We start from the raw sequence: 15,971 nt of genomic DNA, 5'->3' as shown, positions 1-15,971 counted from the left end.
GAAAAAAGCAAGAGAGAGAGGAGCAGCGAGTGAGGTAGCCCAGGAAGCCTGGTTGCTATGGGAAACATGAAGGCAGCGCTGGATAAAAATCAGGCAGATGGCATTTACGGACACATTGAGGCACCCATGGGTGAGGAATATCCCTAAGGAGGTAAAACAACACATCCCGAACGACTTTTACACTTACTGATGTCCCCATGTTAGGTATGTGATACAGGCTAATGACTGCTAGTTACAGGTAGAGATAGAGTCAGAATTAATTTGTGGCTACACATGTGCCCCTGTTAGGGCCAGCACACCAGAGAAAGGGGGTAAGGGAGTAAACAATTATATAGGTACAAAAACAAAGTGTTGGGGTTGGAACTGTGTATGTTATAGCTTTACCTTTTTGTTCCACTTCTATTTAAGCATCGGAAGAGAGAGAGTGAAAAGTGCAAGAAAAAAGAGAAAATAGATTAACATATTTTCGAGCACTGCAACCAGTGGAATAATTTTTCTGTTTTTTTTTAATGCTGACGATTCAACAAACCTGTCACAGAATAATGAAATTGTTTTGTTCTCGTTGAATATCCTTCTACTCCCAGAACTCAACAGCAATCTTGTGCAGAACTAATATTAGCAGCCAGCAGATTGTTACACAGTTTTAAGTAAGAGAAAGGGTTAGTAGGAGACCCGGAATCTCCACAGACTTGACAAGTCACATTTCACAATTCCTTGGAAAAATGATGACAAGATTGATTAAATGAGAACAGATGGAATAACAGGGTCGCCAGAAAATGAGGCCTGAGCCATTACCTACTTTGACTGAATGAAACAAGAGGATCCATTAATCGAGGTTACATTTGTGCTGACCCAGTGTCCATATACACAGGCAGAGCACTGCATCTCACTTTACACTCTGCACCAACTCCAGTTAATCCTATTGGACTTCTGAGCAACCAATCACTTGGTCCTGTGATAACTTAGCAACCAGCTAAATTGGGGGATGCTTAGTGCTAATCTAACCGTTGGCTAACCAGTTAAGGAGCTGATTTGTTTGATAAAATGGTTGAGCATGCTTTGGCGTCACACCTATAGGCATGGTGTTGGCTGATATTAGCATCAATGCCTCTTTTTAAATCCATGATGCCTTTCTCTAGTGACATCTGGGATTGCCCATTCATCATTTTTACACTTTAACTGTTTACTATTTCATTGCTTCTCCAATGCATTGATAAAACCAATGTATTGTCCATGATCTTATTTCTGTGCCTTTGTAACAGTTTTCATATTTGATCTAATTGATTAATTATATTTTGACTTGTGCCAACACAGACCCAGTTACTAAAGTAGCTAACCATTTTCCAATGAAGGTACTTCAAATTCAGTGGGTTCATGTAATAGGACAGCAGTGTATCATAACGATTGTATGACATCGAAGCATACATGGATTGAGCCATCAGACCAACATTATGATCAGTATAATGCACAGGGAGTGCAACAGATTAGGGAGAAAATAAAATGGGTAATGGAATGCATAGTCTACAGAATGGATAGAGGACAATATAACACCTAAAGCAAAGGACAACTTGACAGTTAATGAAGAAAAGAATTTAGTGTGGGAGTCTAATGAACAGAGGGAGGTGGGTCTAATGGGACAAGTCAAATAGGCAATGGGAGGACTCTAACATGCAAAGGTAGCAGCATTTAATAGGAAGTGAAGGTGTCTAGTAGATAATGGGAGAATAATCAAATGGACAATGGAAAGCATGTCTAATGCAGTTTAATCCCAAGGGCATCTGCTGGGTGGAATTTAATGGTAATGTGAGGTGGGTGAATGGGAAAAGATGAATGGGCAATGCAAAATGTCTAATGGGCAAAGTCTAATGAGCAATGGGTGGGGTCCAATATCAGATAACAGCGTGAGGAGACCAATAGGAACTGAGAAAGGCAATAGAAGGAATATAATGTGTGAAGGAGTCCAATATGTGAAGGGCGGAGAATCTAATGGATGGAATCTAATGGACGATGGGAAGAATGCTAATGAGCAATGGGTCAAGAGTCTAATGGACAATGTACAGAGAGGTTAAAGAGTGGGATCTAACTGGCAATGTGAGGAATGTCTCAAGAAATGGGAAATGATTCTAATGGAGAATTGGATAAGAGACTAAAGGCAAATGGAGGAGTGTGTAATGGACAATAAAAGCTGCATCTAATGAACCTGATGGGAAATAGGACAATTCCAATGACTAAAACTGATCTAATGCGCTTTGGGTGAGGTATTAAATGGATTGGATGTAATGGGTGATAGAAGGTCTGTCCAGTGAGACGTGGGCATTGTGGGGTGGGCTGGGGAGGGGGGAGTTGATGGGCAATGAGTCCAATGGATAACAGAGGAAGTCTGAAATGTCAGTGGGCGGGGAGTCTAATGAGTGGAGAGTGATGGGCAATGGAGGACCTGTTTAGTGGGTGGAGACTAATGGTGAGTCGCAAGAGTGACTAAAAGACAATGAGTTTGGAGCATAATGGGTGAAGCCTAATGATCAATGGGTGGACACTATCGAGAATTGGTGGAGTATCTACTGGGAGATTAAAAGGAAGTCGAATAGATCATAGAATGAAATGTGGGCAATGGGAGGAGATCAATGGTAATGAAAGTTGTAGTATGGGCGATGGGAAGAGTCTCATATGCAGTACTAGGAGATCAATGAGCAATATGAAGAGTGGAAGGAACGTCTCATGGGAGGAGAGTTTACAAGCAATAGGACACAATGAGTGCTGAAAGGGAGAGTGTATAATGGGATGAACGACTAACAGGCAAGGGTCTAGGAACAGAGAGTGTTTAGAATGGAATTTAACGTATGATGGAAGTCAGAGTTGATGGATCTGGGGATCTGACAGGAGAGAAGGTTGTAAGTGCAGCAGGTAGGCACTGGAGGAAAGGGTGAATTACAGGTGATGTATTGAACTGTATAATATGAAGAGGAGTAGAATCTAGAAGAAGATGACATGGGAAGTTTACAGTGTAACATAAAGGGAAGTGTATAACAGAAGAGGAGGTGGAGGGTGTCCTAGCCAAGAAGATGCAGTTTTAATTGGAAAGAAAATGCAGAGTCCAAGAGGTGATGGAGAAGAGAGTGGAATATCTTAACAGAAGGACTTTTGAAACTCCTGTCAGGTCCCTAACTGGTTGCTTGGTTACTCTGTATGATCTCAAGGAGAAACATATACTCTTATATTGTCAAGGGTTCTTTTACAATGATGGGCAGAGACAGGTAAACCTATGCATTTTGCAGTACAGAGGTTTGAGGTCCAGGCATATAAACATAGACAACACTGCAATACAATCCACATTGCTCTATATAATCATGCTTTCTTGTGCTGTGATAACTTGTAACACTGCAGAAAGCTGTGTGTAAACTGATGGATTATACTATTCTTCAATAGTGACTCATGAATATTGTATATAATAATGTGCAGCACTTTAAAACAGATTCCACTGTACAAAGAACAGACAATAAAAACAGTAATACATATGGGCATATGATAATGCATAATTTTCCAATCAACATTGCAGTATTGACATTTAAATCATTCTGGAACAAAGGTATATAACCTATAGTTAATCGTTGGTTGCCCAATAAACAGATATATTTGAAGCTTTTATTACATCTGTCACAATCCCAAATGTATTTATTCTTGTGAAATGCAGTAAAATGTTGAATTTACTTTACACGCACTAAAACAAGGAAAAGGACACAATGATCACGCAGAAAGAGGAGAGACAGAGAAAGAGAGGACTAATACTGAGAAATGGAACATTGCTCCACCTGACAATAAGTGGAGGAGTGCTGAAGTTTGGTCATAATACACATGAAATTTATTAAGGCCTCTTTTGTCTCATTGCCAGCCAAAAGAGACTTCTTCAGATACTCTCAGCAATTTAACCCTTACACATCTAATACCAGAAGTGCACAGGTAATGTAGGTCATGTGGAATAAGAACAGGTTTCTGCATTGATGCCACATTGTGCCAAGGAAATGTAACCCACCTCAAAATACTAACTGCAACGTATCAGATTGCAAATGCCCAACAAAGATGGATAAAGATTTTAACCATCCAGGATCCATAAGCTTAGTCTAATAAACTCAGCAGAGTCTGCATGCAGTAACTGAATGAAGACTGGGTTCTAGACAGAGACAATCCAAACTCGAAACCCGAGGGATTGGACGAGTTTGTCTGAACTTAGTACAATGGGCAGCTGGACTAAAGCAATCCATACTGACTACATTGAGGAATGGGACTAAAAGGGTAAAAACTCAATACTTTAGGTATAAATTAAGAACAATGGGGGACTGGATTAAGACTGTCCAAACTCACTATCCTAATGAACTGGACTGCGACTGTTCATAGAACATAGAACACTACAGCACAGTACAGGTCCTTCGGCCCACAATGTTGTGCCGACATTTTATCCTGCTCTAAGATCTATCTAACCCTTCCCTCCCATATAACCCACTATTTTTCTATCATTCATGTGTCTTAAAGTCTCTTAAGTGTCCCTAATGTATCTGCCCCCACAATCTCCGCAGACAGTGGGTTCCATGCACCCACCACTCTCTGTAAAAGACTTACCCCCGACATCCTCCTTACACCTTCCTCCAATCACCTTAAAATTATGTCCACTCAAACTCAGTGCACTGGACAAAGACTCACAGTCCAAAATGAATGCACTGGGAAAGTGTGCTGAGACTGTTCAATCCAAAGGTAATTGGAAACTAGACAGCTATTCGCAATATATATCAATGATTTAGGTAAGGAAACAAAATGTGATATTTCTAACTTTGTCTGTCACGCAAAACTGGGATTGTGCATTGTGATGAGGATGCAAAGTGGCTTCAAGGTGATTTAGACAGGTGGCGTCTGTGTGTGCCAGTACATGGTAGATGCAGTAGAATATGGATGAATGTGTAATTATCCATTTTGGTATGAAAACCGAAGGCAGAGTATTAATTAAATGATGATGGATCAAGAAATGTTGACGTACAACACAAGTGTCCTTGTACACCAGTCACTGAAAGCAAACGCACATTGGCAGCAAGTAGTTAAGCAGGTATGTTGGCCTTTGTTGCAGGAGGTTTTGAATGTAGAAGCAAGGACGTCTTACCTACCATGTTATGTGCGGTGTTGATTTCCTTACCTAAGAAAGGATAAATTTGCCATAGAGTGACTGTAACAAAGTTTCACCAGACTGATTTCCGGGATGGTGGAATGATAGTATGAGAGATTGGGTCAGACAGTTTTGTATATAGTAGAGTTTAGAAGGATGAGAGGAGGTCTCATTGAAACACGGGTGGCTTTAGAGATAACGAATGCTTTGCCTATCATCTTCCAAAGTTCTATAGATTTTGGAATTGTTCCTGTGGATTGGAGAGTAGCCAATGTGATCCCATTATTTAAGAACAGAGGGGGAGAGAGAATAGGTCAGCCTGACACCAGTAGTAAGGAAAATGCTGGTATCTATAATGTAATTATGGAACACTTTGAAAAGAATAATTTGATTAGCAGAGCCAACATGGGTTTATGAATGGAAAATCGTGTTTGAGTAATCTGCAGAAGTTCATTGAGGATGTGACCAGATAAGGGGGAGCCAGTGGATGTGATGTACTTTCATGAGGTTAAATGAGTTTCTGTAGTCCTACATGGGATGTTGGTCAACAAGATTAGAGCAGATGAAATTGGGGTTAATATGCTGATCTGGGTAGAGGATTGGATGTTGGACAGAAAACAAAGAGTGGGAATAAATGGATTGTTGTCAGGTTGGCAGGGTGTAGTACTGGACTGTGGGGAGTGGTGCTTAGGCCACAGCTTTTCACAATCTATATCAGTGATTTGGCTGAGGGAATCAAATGCCATATTTACCAATTTGCTGGTGATGTGAAATAGGTGGGATTGTGATTATAGGAGAAGATGCAAAGAGGTTTCATGGGGATGTGGCCAAACAGAGTGAGTGAGAGAGATCATGGCAGATGGAATATAACGTAGGAAAAATAAGAGGTTTCTCACTTTGGTGCATATAATAGAAGATTATTTGCTAAATGGTGAGAACTTGGTTTGAACTGATGTTCAAAGGGACCTAGTGGGCTTGTCCCTGAAGGCTGGCATACAAGTGCAGCCAGTGATTATAAGGGCAAATGATATGTTAGCCTTTATTACAAGACAATTTGAATATAGGAGGAAGGAGGTTTTATTGCAATTGCTCAGGACCTTGGTGAGACAGTCTTGGTCTCCTTACTTAAGAAGGGATGTACTTGACATAGAGGGAGTACAGTAAAGAGTTACTAGACTAGTTCCAGGGATGGTAGGTTTGCCATATCAGGACAGATTGAGTAGAGTAGGACTGTATTCTTTACAGTTTAGAAGAATGAGAGATCTCTTTGAAACGTACACAATTCCCAAAGAGCTTGTTAGATTGGATTCAGGAAGGATGCTTCCCCTGCTGCAGGATCTAGAATCAGGTGTCACAATCTAGGATAAGGGCTAATTATTTAGAACTGAGATGAGAAGACATGTCAGATGGTGGTGAAGCCGAAGCATTCTGCACCATTGAAGGCTATGGAGGTCAAGTCACTGAATATATTTGAGAAGATAGATTTCTAAACACAAAAGACATGGAGGGTGGGGGGCAGAGGGTGAGTGCAGAGAGTGAGAATATCGTATTGAGAAGGAAGATTAGCTGATGAAGGATGAAAATGTTTGAACAGCTGAAGGGCCGACTCATGCTCATAATATATCAGACTGAGAAAGTCCAAACTCAGTGCTCTGAGCAACCGGACTGAGATTGTCCATTCTGCATACAATGGGTACCTAATGGCTTGACTACATAATAAAGCTTCATCTGTAATGTGCAATCAACAGGATAGCTGCCTTACAATTCGATAGGGAACAAGGCTACCTTAATGGTGTGAAATCTAAACCTGCATTGCAGGCACAGCACAGGTTCAATAAGTAAAGCTCCTTCACAGTTACCTACTAAGCACTTGCAGGGCAGGTATATCTTGGATTAGACACTGAGTAAAGTTCCTTCTACATTAACCTATGAAATACTTCCAGGGTAGACACAGCATGGGTTAAACACAGAGTAGAACTCCATAGTACGGAATGAGTATGCTTGAGATCCAAACCTGGAATGGGTCCCAATGTATCCCAAGTGCACTGATGTGAGAGTTTCTGAGTAATGAACTTGGACCAAGTGTTTCCCCAAGCTTACTTGGACTTGGGTCTCCCTTAGCAGCTTTGTAGCCAGTAAACAATTGAAGCTTCATTATGCCAGCCTTTGGTGATTAAGTCGATCCCATATACTAGGTTTCTGATCTTTCTTTAAAGGTCCTTCAAGGCACTAGAACTTTGCAGTGTTACTTCATTCTACAGGATGACTTACTTCTTGATTTTGAAGACTAAGGCTCTGCAGGAGTGTCTGATGGATGAAGTTGATAAACATCCATCCTTTTGCAGTCACCAGGTATTTATTTAAAGACAGAAATTAAGACCAAACATATGCTGAACAAAACATACCTTTGGATCTTTGCTTGCACCATTTATCAATCTATCTATGTTAGAAACAGTAAAAAAAGAAGCCAGTGTTATCGTATAATATCCCTATTCCGGGTAGGTTATTACTAGTTATCACTATTACAGGCGAGTCATTACCATTATTGTTGTGTTATCACATACCATTATGTGTTATCACTTTTACTGGTTTGTCATCACATTATTAATAATGTCTTACCATTATTACTGGAACACTATGACACAGTTACTGGTGTATTATTACTGGCATACTATGTGTTATCACTGTTACTAACATATTGTGTGTATTACCAGAGTTAGCAGTATTTCTGATACGTTCTCACACCATTATTTTTGTGTTATTATGTGTTAATGTGTTAACCTGATACTGGTGAGTTCATCATTAGTGGTGTTTTATCACTACTACAGGTGTGCTATCACTGTTACTGGTGAATTATCACAATCACTTGCATTATCACTTTTACAGATGTATCATATTGTTACTGGTGTGTCATCCCTATTACAATATCAATATGTTTTATCACTATTGCTAGTTTGTCATCACACTATTAATAGTGTTTTACCACTGTTGATGGTGCCTTCTCACACTATTACTGGTGTGTTATCACTATTAACGGTATTAGTTTACCGTTGTGCTTATGCTGTTACTGTTGGGCTGTCATTGGTGTGTAACACTATTACATACTTTACCACAGAATTATTGGTTGTTTTTCACTGTTGATATATCACTGGAGTATATAACTGGAGTAATATACCATTACTGGTGTATTACCACAGTTACTGGTATATATAACACTACTGATGATGTGGTATCACTATTACAAGTGTGAATCACACTGTTGGTGTGATCATTATTACTGATGTGTTAGTTCTGTTACCAGAGTGTTATGTAATTAGCGTGTTACTACATTTTTGGTGTGTTATTCTGTGAGTGGTGCATTAATGCATGATTACTGTTGTGCTGTCAGTATTACCAGCATGCCGTTACTTTTTTGCTAGTGCACCATTACACTACTCTTCAGACATTATCATTATTATTAGGGTTTTATTATACTATTACTGATATATAATGATGCTGTTACTGCGAGCACTACTAGCAAAACTCAAATGCTGCCGCATAGCCACAGGTCTGATATACCTGCAGGCTGGAGATGAAGAGAAAGACAACAGGGCAAACAACACTCAGTGACAGAAATGTGGCCCAGAGCAGCACAGTAGAACGGATATGATGCAGTAGAGAGTTTGCCTTGTGGGGGACGCATATTCCATTTCCCAGCATAATCCTAGTCCACCAGGACAAACACACAGAAGTGATATGGAAAGGAAAGAGAGAAGTATTTGCACTTGAATTAAAATGAAAGATCTATACAAATCTGAGACAGGGAGTCTGCATCCTGTTTATTGCAGTAAAATATTAATTGTTAATATTGATAAACTGCTGTACATTTCTGCACTGTTAAATTACACGGTGCACTTAGTGATATCGCTGTTGTGAAATCAATTCACAGCAATAAACCACTCAGCAGAGATCCCATTAGATGTTTGAGGTGGGGGTGGCGAGAGGGAAAGAGAGAGAGAAGGAGGTTAGCAAGGAAACAGAATAAATTTGAAAAAGAAGGAAGATGGAGAAATGGAAAAGAAGTGGGAGTGAGAGGAGAGAGAATGCCATGGTGTGTGTCCGAACAATACGTGCAATTTATATTTTTGTAGCACCTTTAACATTGTTAAATACCCAAAGGTGTTTCATAGATGTGCTATCAAACAAAATTTGGCACTGAATCAGGAAATAGCAAGGCTATCTATTAACTATTAGCTTGGAGCTTGGTCGGATAGATTTGAGTGGGCATTAATTTAGGCAGGCAGAGAGGTTCAGGGAGGGAATTCCAAAGCTTACAATCCTGCCAGCGGAAAACGCCTGAGGGTTTTGGATCTTATCGCCATGAACAGCATGCCAATGAGAAACAGAAAAATATGTTTCATGGATGTTTGGGGGACAATCTGAGCTGCTTTGTAGTAAGGTGGGAGGGGAACCTGACTGGAAGCATTCAAAGAAGTTCTGGATAAGACAGGGAGTTAATTTTGGAGACCACCACATACCCAAGGAAAGGGAGGTTGGAGACGGGGTGATATTAGAAGACAGAAGAATTTGCAGCTTTTTTGGAGAGGGACAAAGTCAAAAGATGTTAAAGAGAAGAGACAACACCTGAAGGGAGAGAATCTTTAACAAGGTTCACTATCATGGTGCTAGGAAGGAAAGTTAAGTGAACAATAATTTTGTGTGAATAGGCTTGAGGGAGCAGGATAGAGATAAATATATACAGAGCTTGAGAGTAAGGAGGAGAGGAACAAAAGTTTGGTACTTGGACTGAGGAGAACTTTAGAAGTTCAACTCGGTGGGCTAGAGGAAGGGAGCAGAATCTGCAGGGCAACTTTAGTGACAAAGAAGTCTGAGCTCTTTGCACTTTTGTTTGAGGTGAGGGTGAGGGAGGCTGGAAAAAGACAAGATGGCTTCTAGTAGAGAAGACAAACGTTATCTTTGGATGCTAAGATGGTCATGAAATAGTGAGCAGTTTTAGATGAGATAAGGTTTTCATTGTGGTTTATGCTAGATCTGATAGTGATGGCTAAACCACTTACAGAAAGAAAAAGTGCTGGCATCCATCGGTGGGTCAGGCACAAAGTTAAACGTGAAACGTTTACTCTATTTCTCTTTCCACAGATGCTGCCTGATCTGCTGAAAATATTTCTAGTAAAGGTCTGTTTGTTACTTGCAGAAATGCTTTACTGATAAAACAACCAAAGGTTAAATAGTTGTGAATTAGGAGAGAGTTGAGAGAGAAGAGGTTTATAGATACAAGAATTAAATGAGATGCAAAAGAGATTAGAAAAGAGTATGAGAGGGAGGTTGAATAATTGAGGGGAGGGGAAGTAGAAACAAGGTGTAGTGCAGACAAAGAAACGGAAAAAGAATACATCTGATACAAGGACATTGTGAACTGAACACAAGGTGGATGTCTGAAGGGAATAAGCACATTATAGTAATCACATTTCTCTTGTGTTCCTTTGAAATTCTTTGGAAATGTTCTGGATGGACTGGAAGTAAAAGTAATTAGTTACGGCAACAACAATCTGAGTATTTACTCCAACATAACTGGCAACAATGATAATGGAGAGGGCATTGTTAAAATAATTGAACACTGGACATTTTTGTTACATAGGTGCTGGTCAATTTTATCTCTGAATTTATTTTTATCGCGCTGCATTAATTTGAAAGATCAGTCTAGCTGGGCTGAGTGTGGGGAAAGATTTTATTTTCATTTGAAGACAAATGAACTTTGATAGACGTCAAAGAGAGAGCAGTTTTTGCTTATTAGCAGCTGACCTGCAGAACTTACATTGGTTCTGAACCTGATCTTTCCTGTCTAAAGATAAAATGAATGCAGGGCTGGTTCACCAGGCTTGAGAATGTCTAAGCCCAAAGTCTCTCCTTATTACTCAATAGTTCAGGTTTAACCTGGTGAGAAACCTGACAGTGCTAAACTATTCCGTGGATGCTACCAACTACTGCTTCTGTTCATGGTTCCAGCTCACTCGTTGCCAAATCAAGAGGTAGAGAAAACCTTGAAATCATTTGGCTTTGTAGACTACTGTAAATGCAGAGGCTTACATTGTGGCACTAGTGTTATATAACCCTTCTCTCTTGCCCACTCGTGCTCTTGTTCATTTCATGCTGTGGTGTGGTTGCTTAGTGTTTTACCAGCCAATATTTTTGGAGATTGTTAATTTCATTGTGTTATTCTGAAGGGGAAAGTTATATGTCCGAAATTTGCATATTGTTAACTGAGTGCTAAAGACCATCCGATCAGATCAAGCGCAATACAGCAACTATACTTCCTTTGTTACTCTGTGGGAATGTCCTGCAAGATCAGGAAATAAACAGGGTTAGTCTCTCCTCCACCAACCTGAGCATTTGTCCATGCATGGCAGAGTGAGAGTGAGAAAATAGAATGAGTCTGGAGTGAGAAAATGAGTGAAAGGAGAGAGTGAAAAAGACTGACAATCTTGCACTCTAAGGGAAAAAGGAGAGGGTGACAGAGAGGAGGAGTGTGGAAAGAGCCTGAGAGGAAAGGCAAGATGAAGGGAAAGAGGCAGACAACAACAATAGAAACACAAATAACGAACATTCAGTGTGTGGCTGCGATAGAGGGAAGCAACAGAGAGAAGGTAAAGGATGGAACAGATATTCATGCATCTCTAAAAATATTCTTCATGTAAAGATTTAGCATTAGGAAGGAGAGTGATTAGAAAGTTCAGCCTGGTCCCAGCTCTGTTTACACAGTGCCAGATCTGCAATAGCAAAAAGTGATTATGCAGCTCCTTCTGGGGAGAAAGGTCACGTTAGTTCCTCCCAGACAGTGATGTGGAAACAGTTAGGGGATACAAGACAGAGCTGAAACAACGTGATAGAATCTGTGATTAATTCAGTAACAGTCCCTCTGCAGCATCAAAGACAAAAGGTTAGAGCTTGGCACTTTCTCAGAACAGGCAGAACTAAAGAGAGCCAGGTTTGGTTCTTCTGTACCTTAACACCAAACACCTTAGAACGGGTCATACTTTCATAATCCCATCCTGCCGCTTAGATGGTAATACACAGCAGTATGGTGAACATGGTCTATAAATTGGGGCTTCTAAACGGGATAAAGAAAGTGGCCAGTACTGTAATTCACCTCTTTTCTGTCAAGTAACACACTGGTATTTTCATGTTGAAGTACATTTGACCTTTCTAAGCCTACTTGCTCTAGTAACTCTTTAATCCCCACTGTCTTCTTTCCAGCTCATGTCTTGAATGCTCCCTTTGCATGTTCCATTCATTCCACTGGGTGAGATCCTCTATTTGAACAACTGTTTCTCTGTACGTGTGTTCTCCTCTTTGCTAATCTGGGCCAACTGGTGCCAGTCACATCATAGCCAGGGCACATCCTGCAAGGTCAGTCCCCCATCTCCACACTGCTGTTACCCATGCTGTTCCCAGAGCTCCCATGCTAAGCCACCTCCGATTCCTCATTTATATCCCCTGTCACTCAGTAATATTACTATGTGTTGGTGAAGTCCAGCTCTACTTTTCCCCCTGAGGCCCTTTTAAATCATAGAGTCATGGAGAGATACGGCATGGAAACAGGCCCTTCTGCACTGACCATTAAGCATCCATTACACTAATCCGACCTGAACCCAATTTATTCTCCCCACATTTCCATCAGCTCCCTCCAAATTCCACTACTCGCCTACACCCTGGGGGCAACTTACAGCGGCCAACTAACCTACTAACCCGCACGTCTTTGGGATGTGGGAGGAAACTGGAGCACCCGGAGCAAACCCATGGGGTCAAAGGAAGAACATGAAGACTCCACACCGACCAAGGTCAGAATTGAACCCGGGTCTCTGGAGCTGCAAGGCAGCTGTCCTATCGGCTGCACCACTGTGCCATCCAAGTTCTTTAACCTGTCCCAGTGCTTCCTTATATAGCTAGTAACAAATTTTGCTTGTTAATACTAGTGTAAAGCAGGTTGGATGGTTTTGGTGCTACATAACTCCAAGCTGTTTCTGTTTAAGGAACATCAATAAATAATGTTAGCAATATCACATCCCTGTGTTAGGCAAAGTGACAGGGAGAAATGAGAGTGCAGATCACAAGTAAATGCTGATCATTCTCTCTTCAGAAGCACCAGCGAGATGCCGAGGAAGCTTGTCTGATGTCAAGCCAGTCAAGTTCAAATTTCTTTTAGTTAGGAATGAACCTGTCCCTCATCTGTCTTCCTCTGTTGTTTACTCAGACTGAACCCAACATGCCTTAACCATTCCCTGTGTTACCTCTGAACTCAATTACTCTAATTGTCTCCAGGCAGACATCCCACTGTGCTCCCTCTAAACCTGGGCTCATTCAAAATGCTGCTGCCCTTATTGGGACGCAGTCCTATTCATCCATTGCCCAGTGACACGTACTGGCTTCTGGTCCAGCAACACCAGTTAAAAATATCTCACCCTTGTTTTCAGATTCCATGGTCCTGCCCCTCCCTATCTCTCTTCCAGCTCTCTAATCTTATGAAGTACCTAGGCTTTCCAATGTTGACCTCTTGGGCATCCACAGATTTAACTGCTCTTCCTTTGTGAGTGAGGCTTTGCTACCCAGGGATAAAGCTCTGGAATTTGCTCCCTCACCCTCTCTGCCTCCCCACCTCTCATCTATTAAGACGATCCTTAAAATCTCGCTAAGCAAAACCTGTTTCCCAAGTCCATTTGCTCTCTTTTCCTTTGCTGTTTTCCCAGTGAACAAAACCAAACCTCCTTGTCCTTACTCAAGAATCTCGCCGATCATCAAGCACCCATCTACACTAATCTCATTTTTTATTCTTCCCACAGTCCCATCAACTCCCTCCAGATGCAGTCCCCACTTTACAAACTCATTCAGTTATCCAAGCTTTTTGAGTGTATGATCACTGTTTCCCTTTAACCTCTGTACCAACCACCAGAGGGAGAACTATCATGAATCTTGTTCCAACACTCTGGAATGTGCTCCTTGAACCCATCTTCCTTTTTCTTCATCTTACAAAGGCTCTTCAGATCTATCTCATGACTATCCTCTTCCTAACCTTGCACCACTAATACTTTGCTGTCTGGTTTTCAATATTGAGTGTTGCTAGTTTCTTTCCTGTACTTGCAATGGAAAAAGTCATTGTTAAATTTTGATCTTCACTAGCTGGTATTGCTGCTGCCTCACAGCTCCAGAGACCTTCATTCAAGCCTGACCTCAGGTGCTGTCTATGTGGAGTTTGCACATTCTTCCAGTAACTACGTGGGTTTTCCCAGGATGCTCCAGGGTCCTCCCACATCCCAAAGACATGACGGTTGGTGGGTAAATTGGCCGCTGTTAATTGCGCCGAGTGTGTAGGTGAGGTGTAGTATCTGGGGGGTTGATGGGAATGCAGGGAGAACAAAATAGGATTTGTGTAAATGGGTGCTTGACAGTCAGTGCAGACTTGGTGGGCCAGAGGGCTTATTTCCATGCTGTGTTATTCAATGAGTAGTGGCCAGGGGCTGATAAAATAACATAGGCCATAGCTTTAATGCATGTGCTTTCTGATATATCTGCCTGGCTCTCTGGGACCTGCTTCTCTTTGCACCATTTGTCTGGCTACTTTCTTGACTCTATCCACTTTTGAGAATCATGTTTACATATCCCTTTCTGGTTTTGTTTCCCCTTTCCCAGAGTTGATCTCCCATCCATCTTGCTTGCTGGTAAGAAATGTTTCACTAACTGCTATCAACATTACTGTAGATGGAGCAAATGGAGGAAGGTTTGGCAGGGAGCAGGGATCTGGACAGTCACCCTCTCTGCATTCTGGTTAAGCAAGGTCCACAGCAGAGATCTTCATTGCCACATCACTGATAGCTATGCCTTAAATTCCAGAGTTCCCTTCCTTACTGCCTCTCTTCTTTTGACTTAAAAACTACTCCCTTGATCAAACTTTTGGTTACCTAGCACCTCAGGTTCAGATTGTTTTTGATAATTTCTTCTGTAAGCCACCTTTGCTTTTATTTACAATGTTAATGATTCTTTCTGAATGGAGCTTGGTGTTGCATTTGAATGACCACTCCCAAATAACATCAGTGATATTGTACCTCTCTCTCAGACAATACAATTGAGAGATCCACATAGAGTCATCCAGCAAGGAACCAGATCCACTAACTCTGTGCCAACCATCAAACACCCATTTACACTAATCTCATTTTTCATTCTTCCCACAGTCCTATCAACTCCCTCCAGATTCTACACACGAGGAGCATTTTACAGCAGCCAGTTAACCTACCAACCTGCACGTCTTTGGGATATGGGAGGAAACCGGAGCACCCGGAGGAAACCTAAGCGGTTGTGGGGAAAACATGCAAACTCCACATGGACGGCACCTGAGGTTAGGATTGAACTCAGGCCTCTGGAGGTGTGAGCTGTGCCATTGTACTGCCCACCCATTCTGAATGCTCTCAGGTTAGAGCTGTTCACAGCAACAAACCCAGCTAATGACCATCGAGGGCCAAGTAGCTTCAGGCTAAAGATGCATCAAAGTGTTCCAGTGTCAATCACCAGGATCCCAAGGTGAGCCTTGTACATCTCCTCCCAAACCTACCACTAAATATCATGTCCCACTTGTGTTTGGTAATGAATAGTTCAGGTCAACTTGAGCAGTGGGATATTCATGTCAAGGGTAGAGTACAGGATGGAGAAAGGAGTGACCAGCTTTAAGGAGTGGGGAGGGGGTGGGGGTGGAGAGGCAGCTGATAGGTGCAACGAAGCAGGGATAGAACAGGTCAGTTTTCCACCATGTGGCAGTAATGAGCCGAGAGCCTAG

The 15,971-nt window shown here is 41.5% G+C and overlaps 1 protein-coding gene across 1 annotated transcript in view; it reads right to left on the bottom strand.

The window, feature by feature from the left end:
• The window catches only part of LOC127584935 (adhesion G protein-coupled receptor L1-like), a 347,006-nt gene that overhangs the window by 130,668 nt on the left and 200,367 nt on the right, over positions 1-15,971 (bottom strand). Inside the window, 1 exon segment of the mRNA XM_052041960.1 lies at positions 385-396. Coding sequence (XP_051897920.1) covers positions 385-396 — 12 coding nt within the window.

The sequence above is a fragment of the Pristis pectinata genome, chromosome 31 (assembly GCF_009764475.1).
Source record: "Pristis pectinata isolate sPriPec2 chromosome 31, sPriPec2.1.pri, whole genome shotgun sequence".
Classification (NCBI taxonomy): Eukaryota; Metazoa; Chordata; class Chondrichthyes; order Rhinopristiformes; family Pristidae; genus Pristis; species Pristis pectinata.
This window is presented reverse-complemented; position numbering and strand designations above follow the sequence as displayed.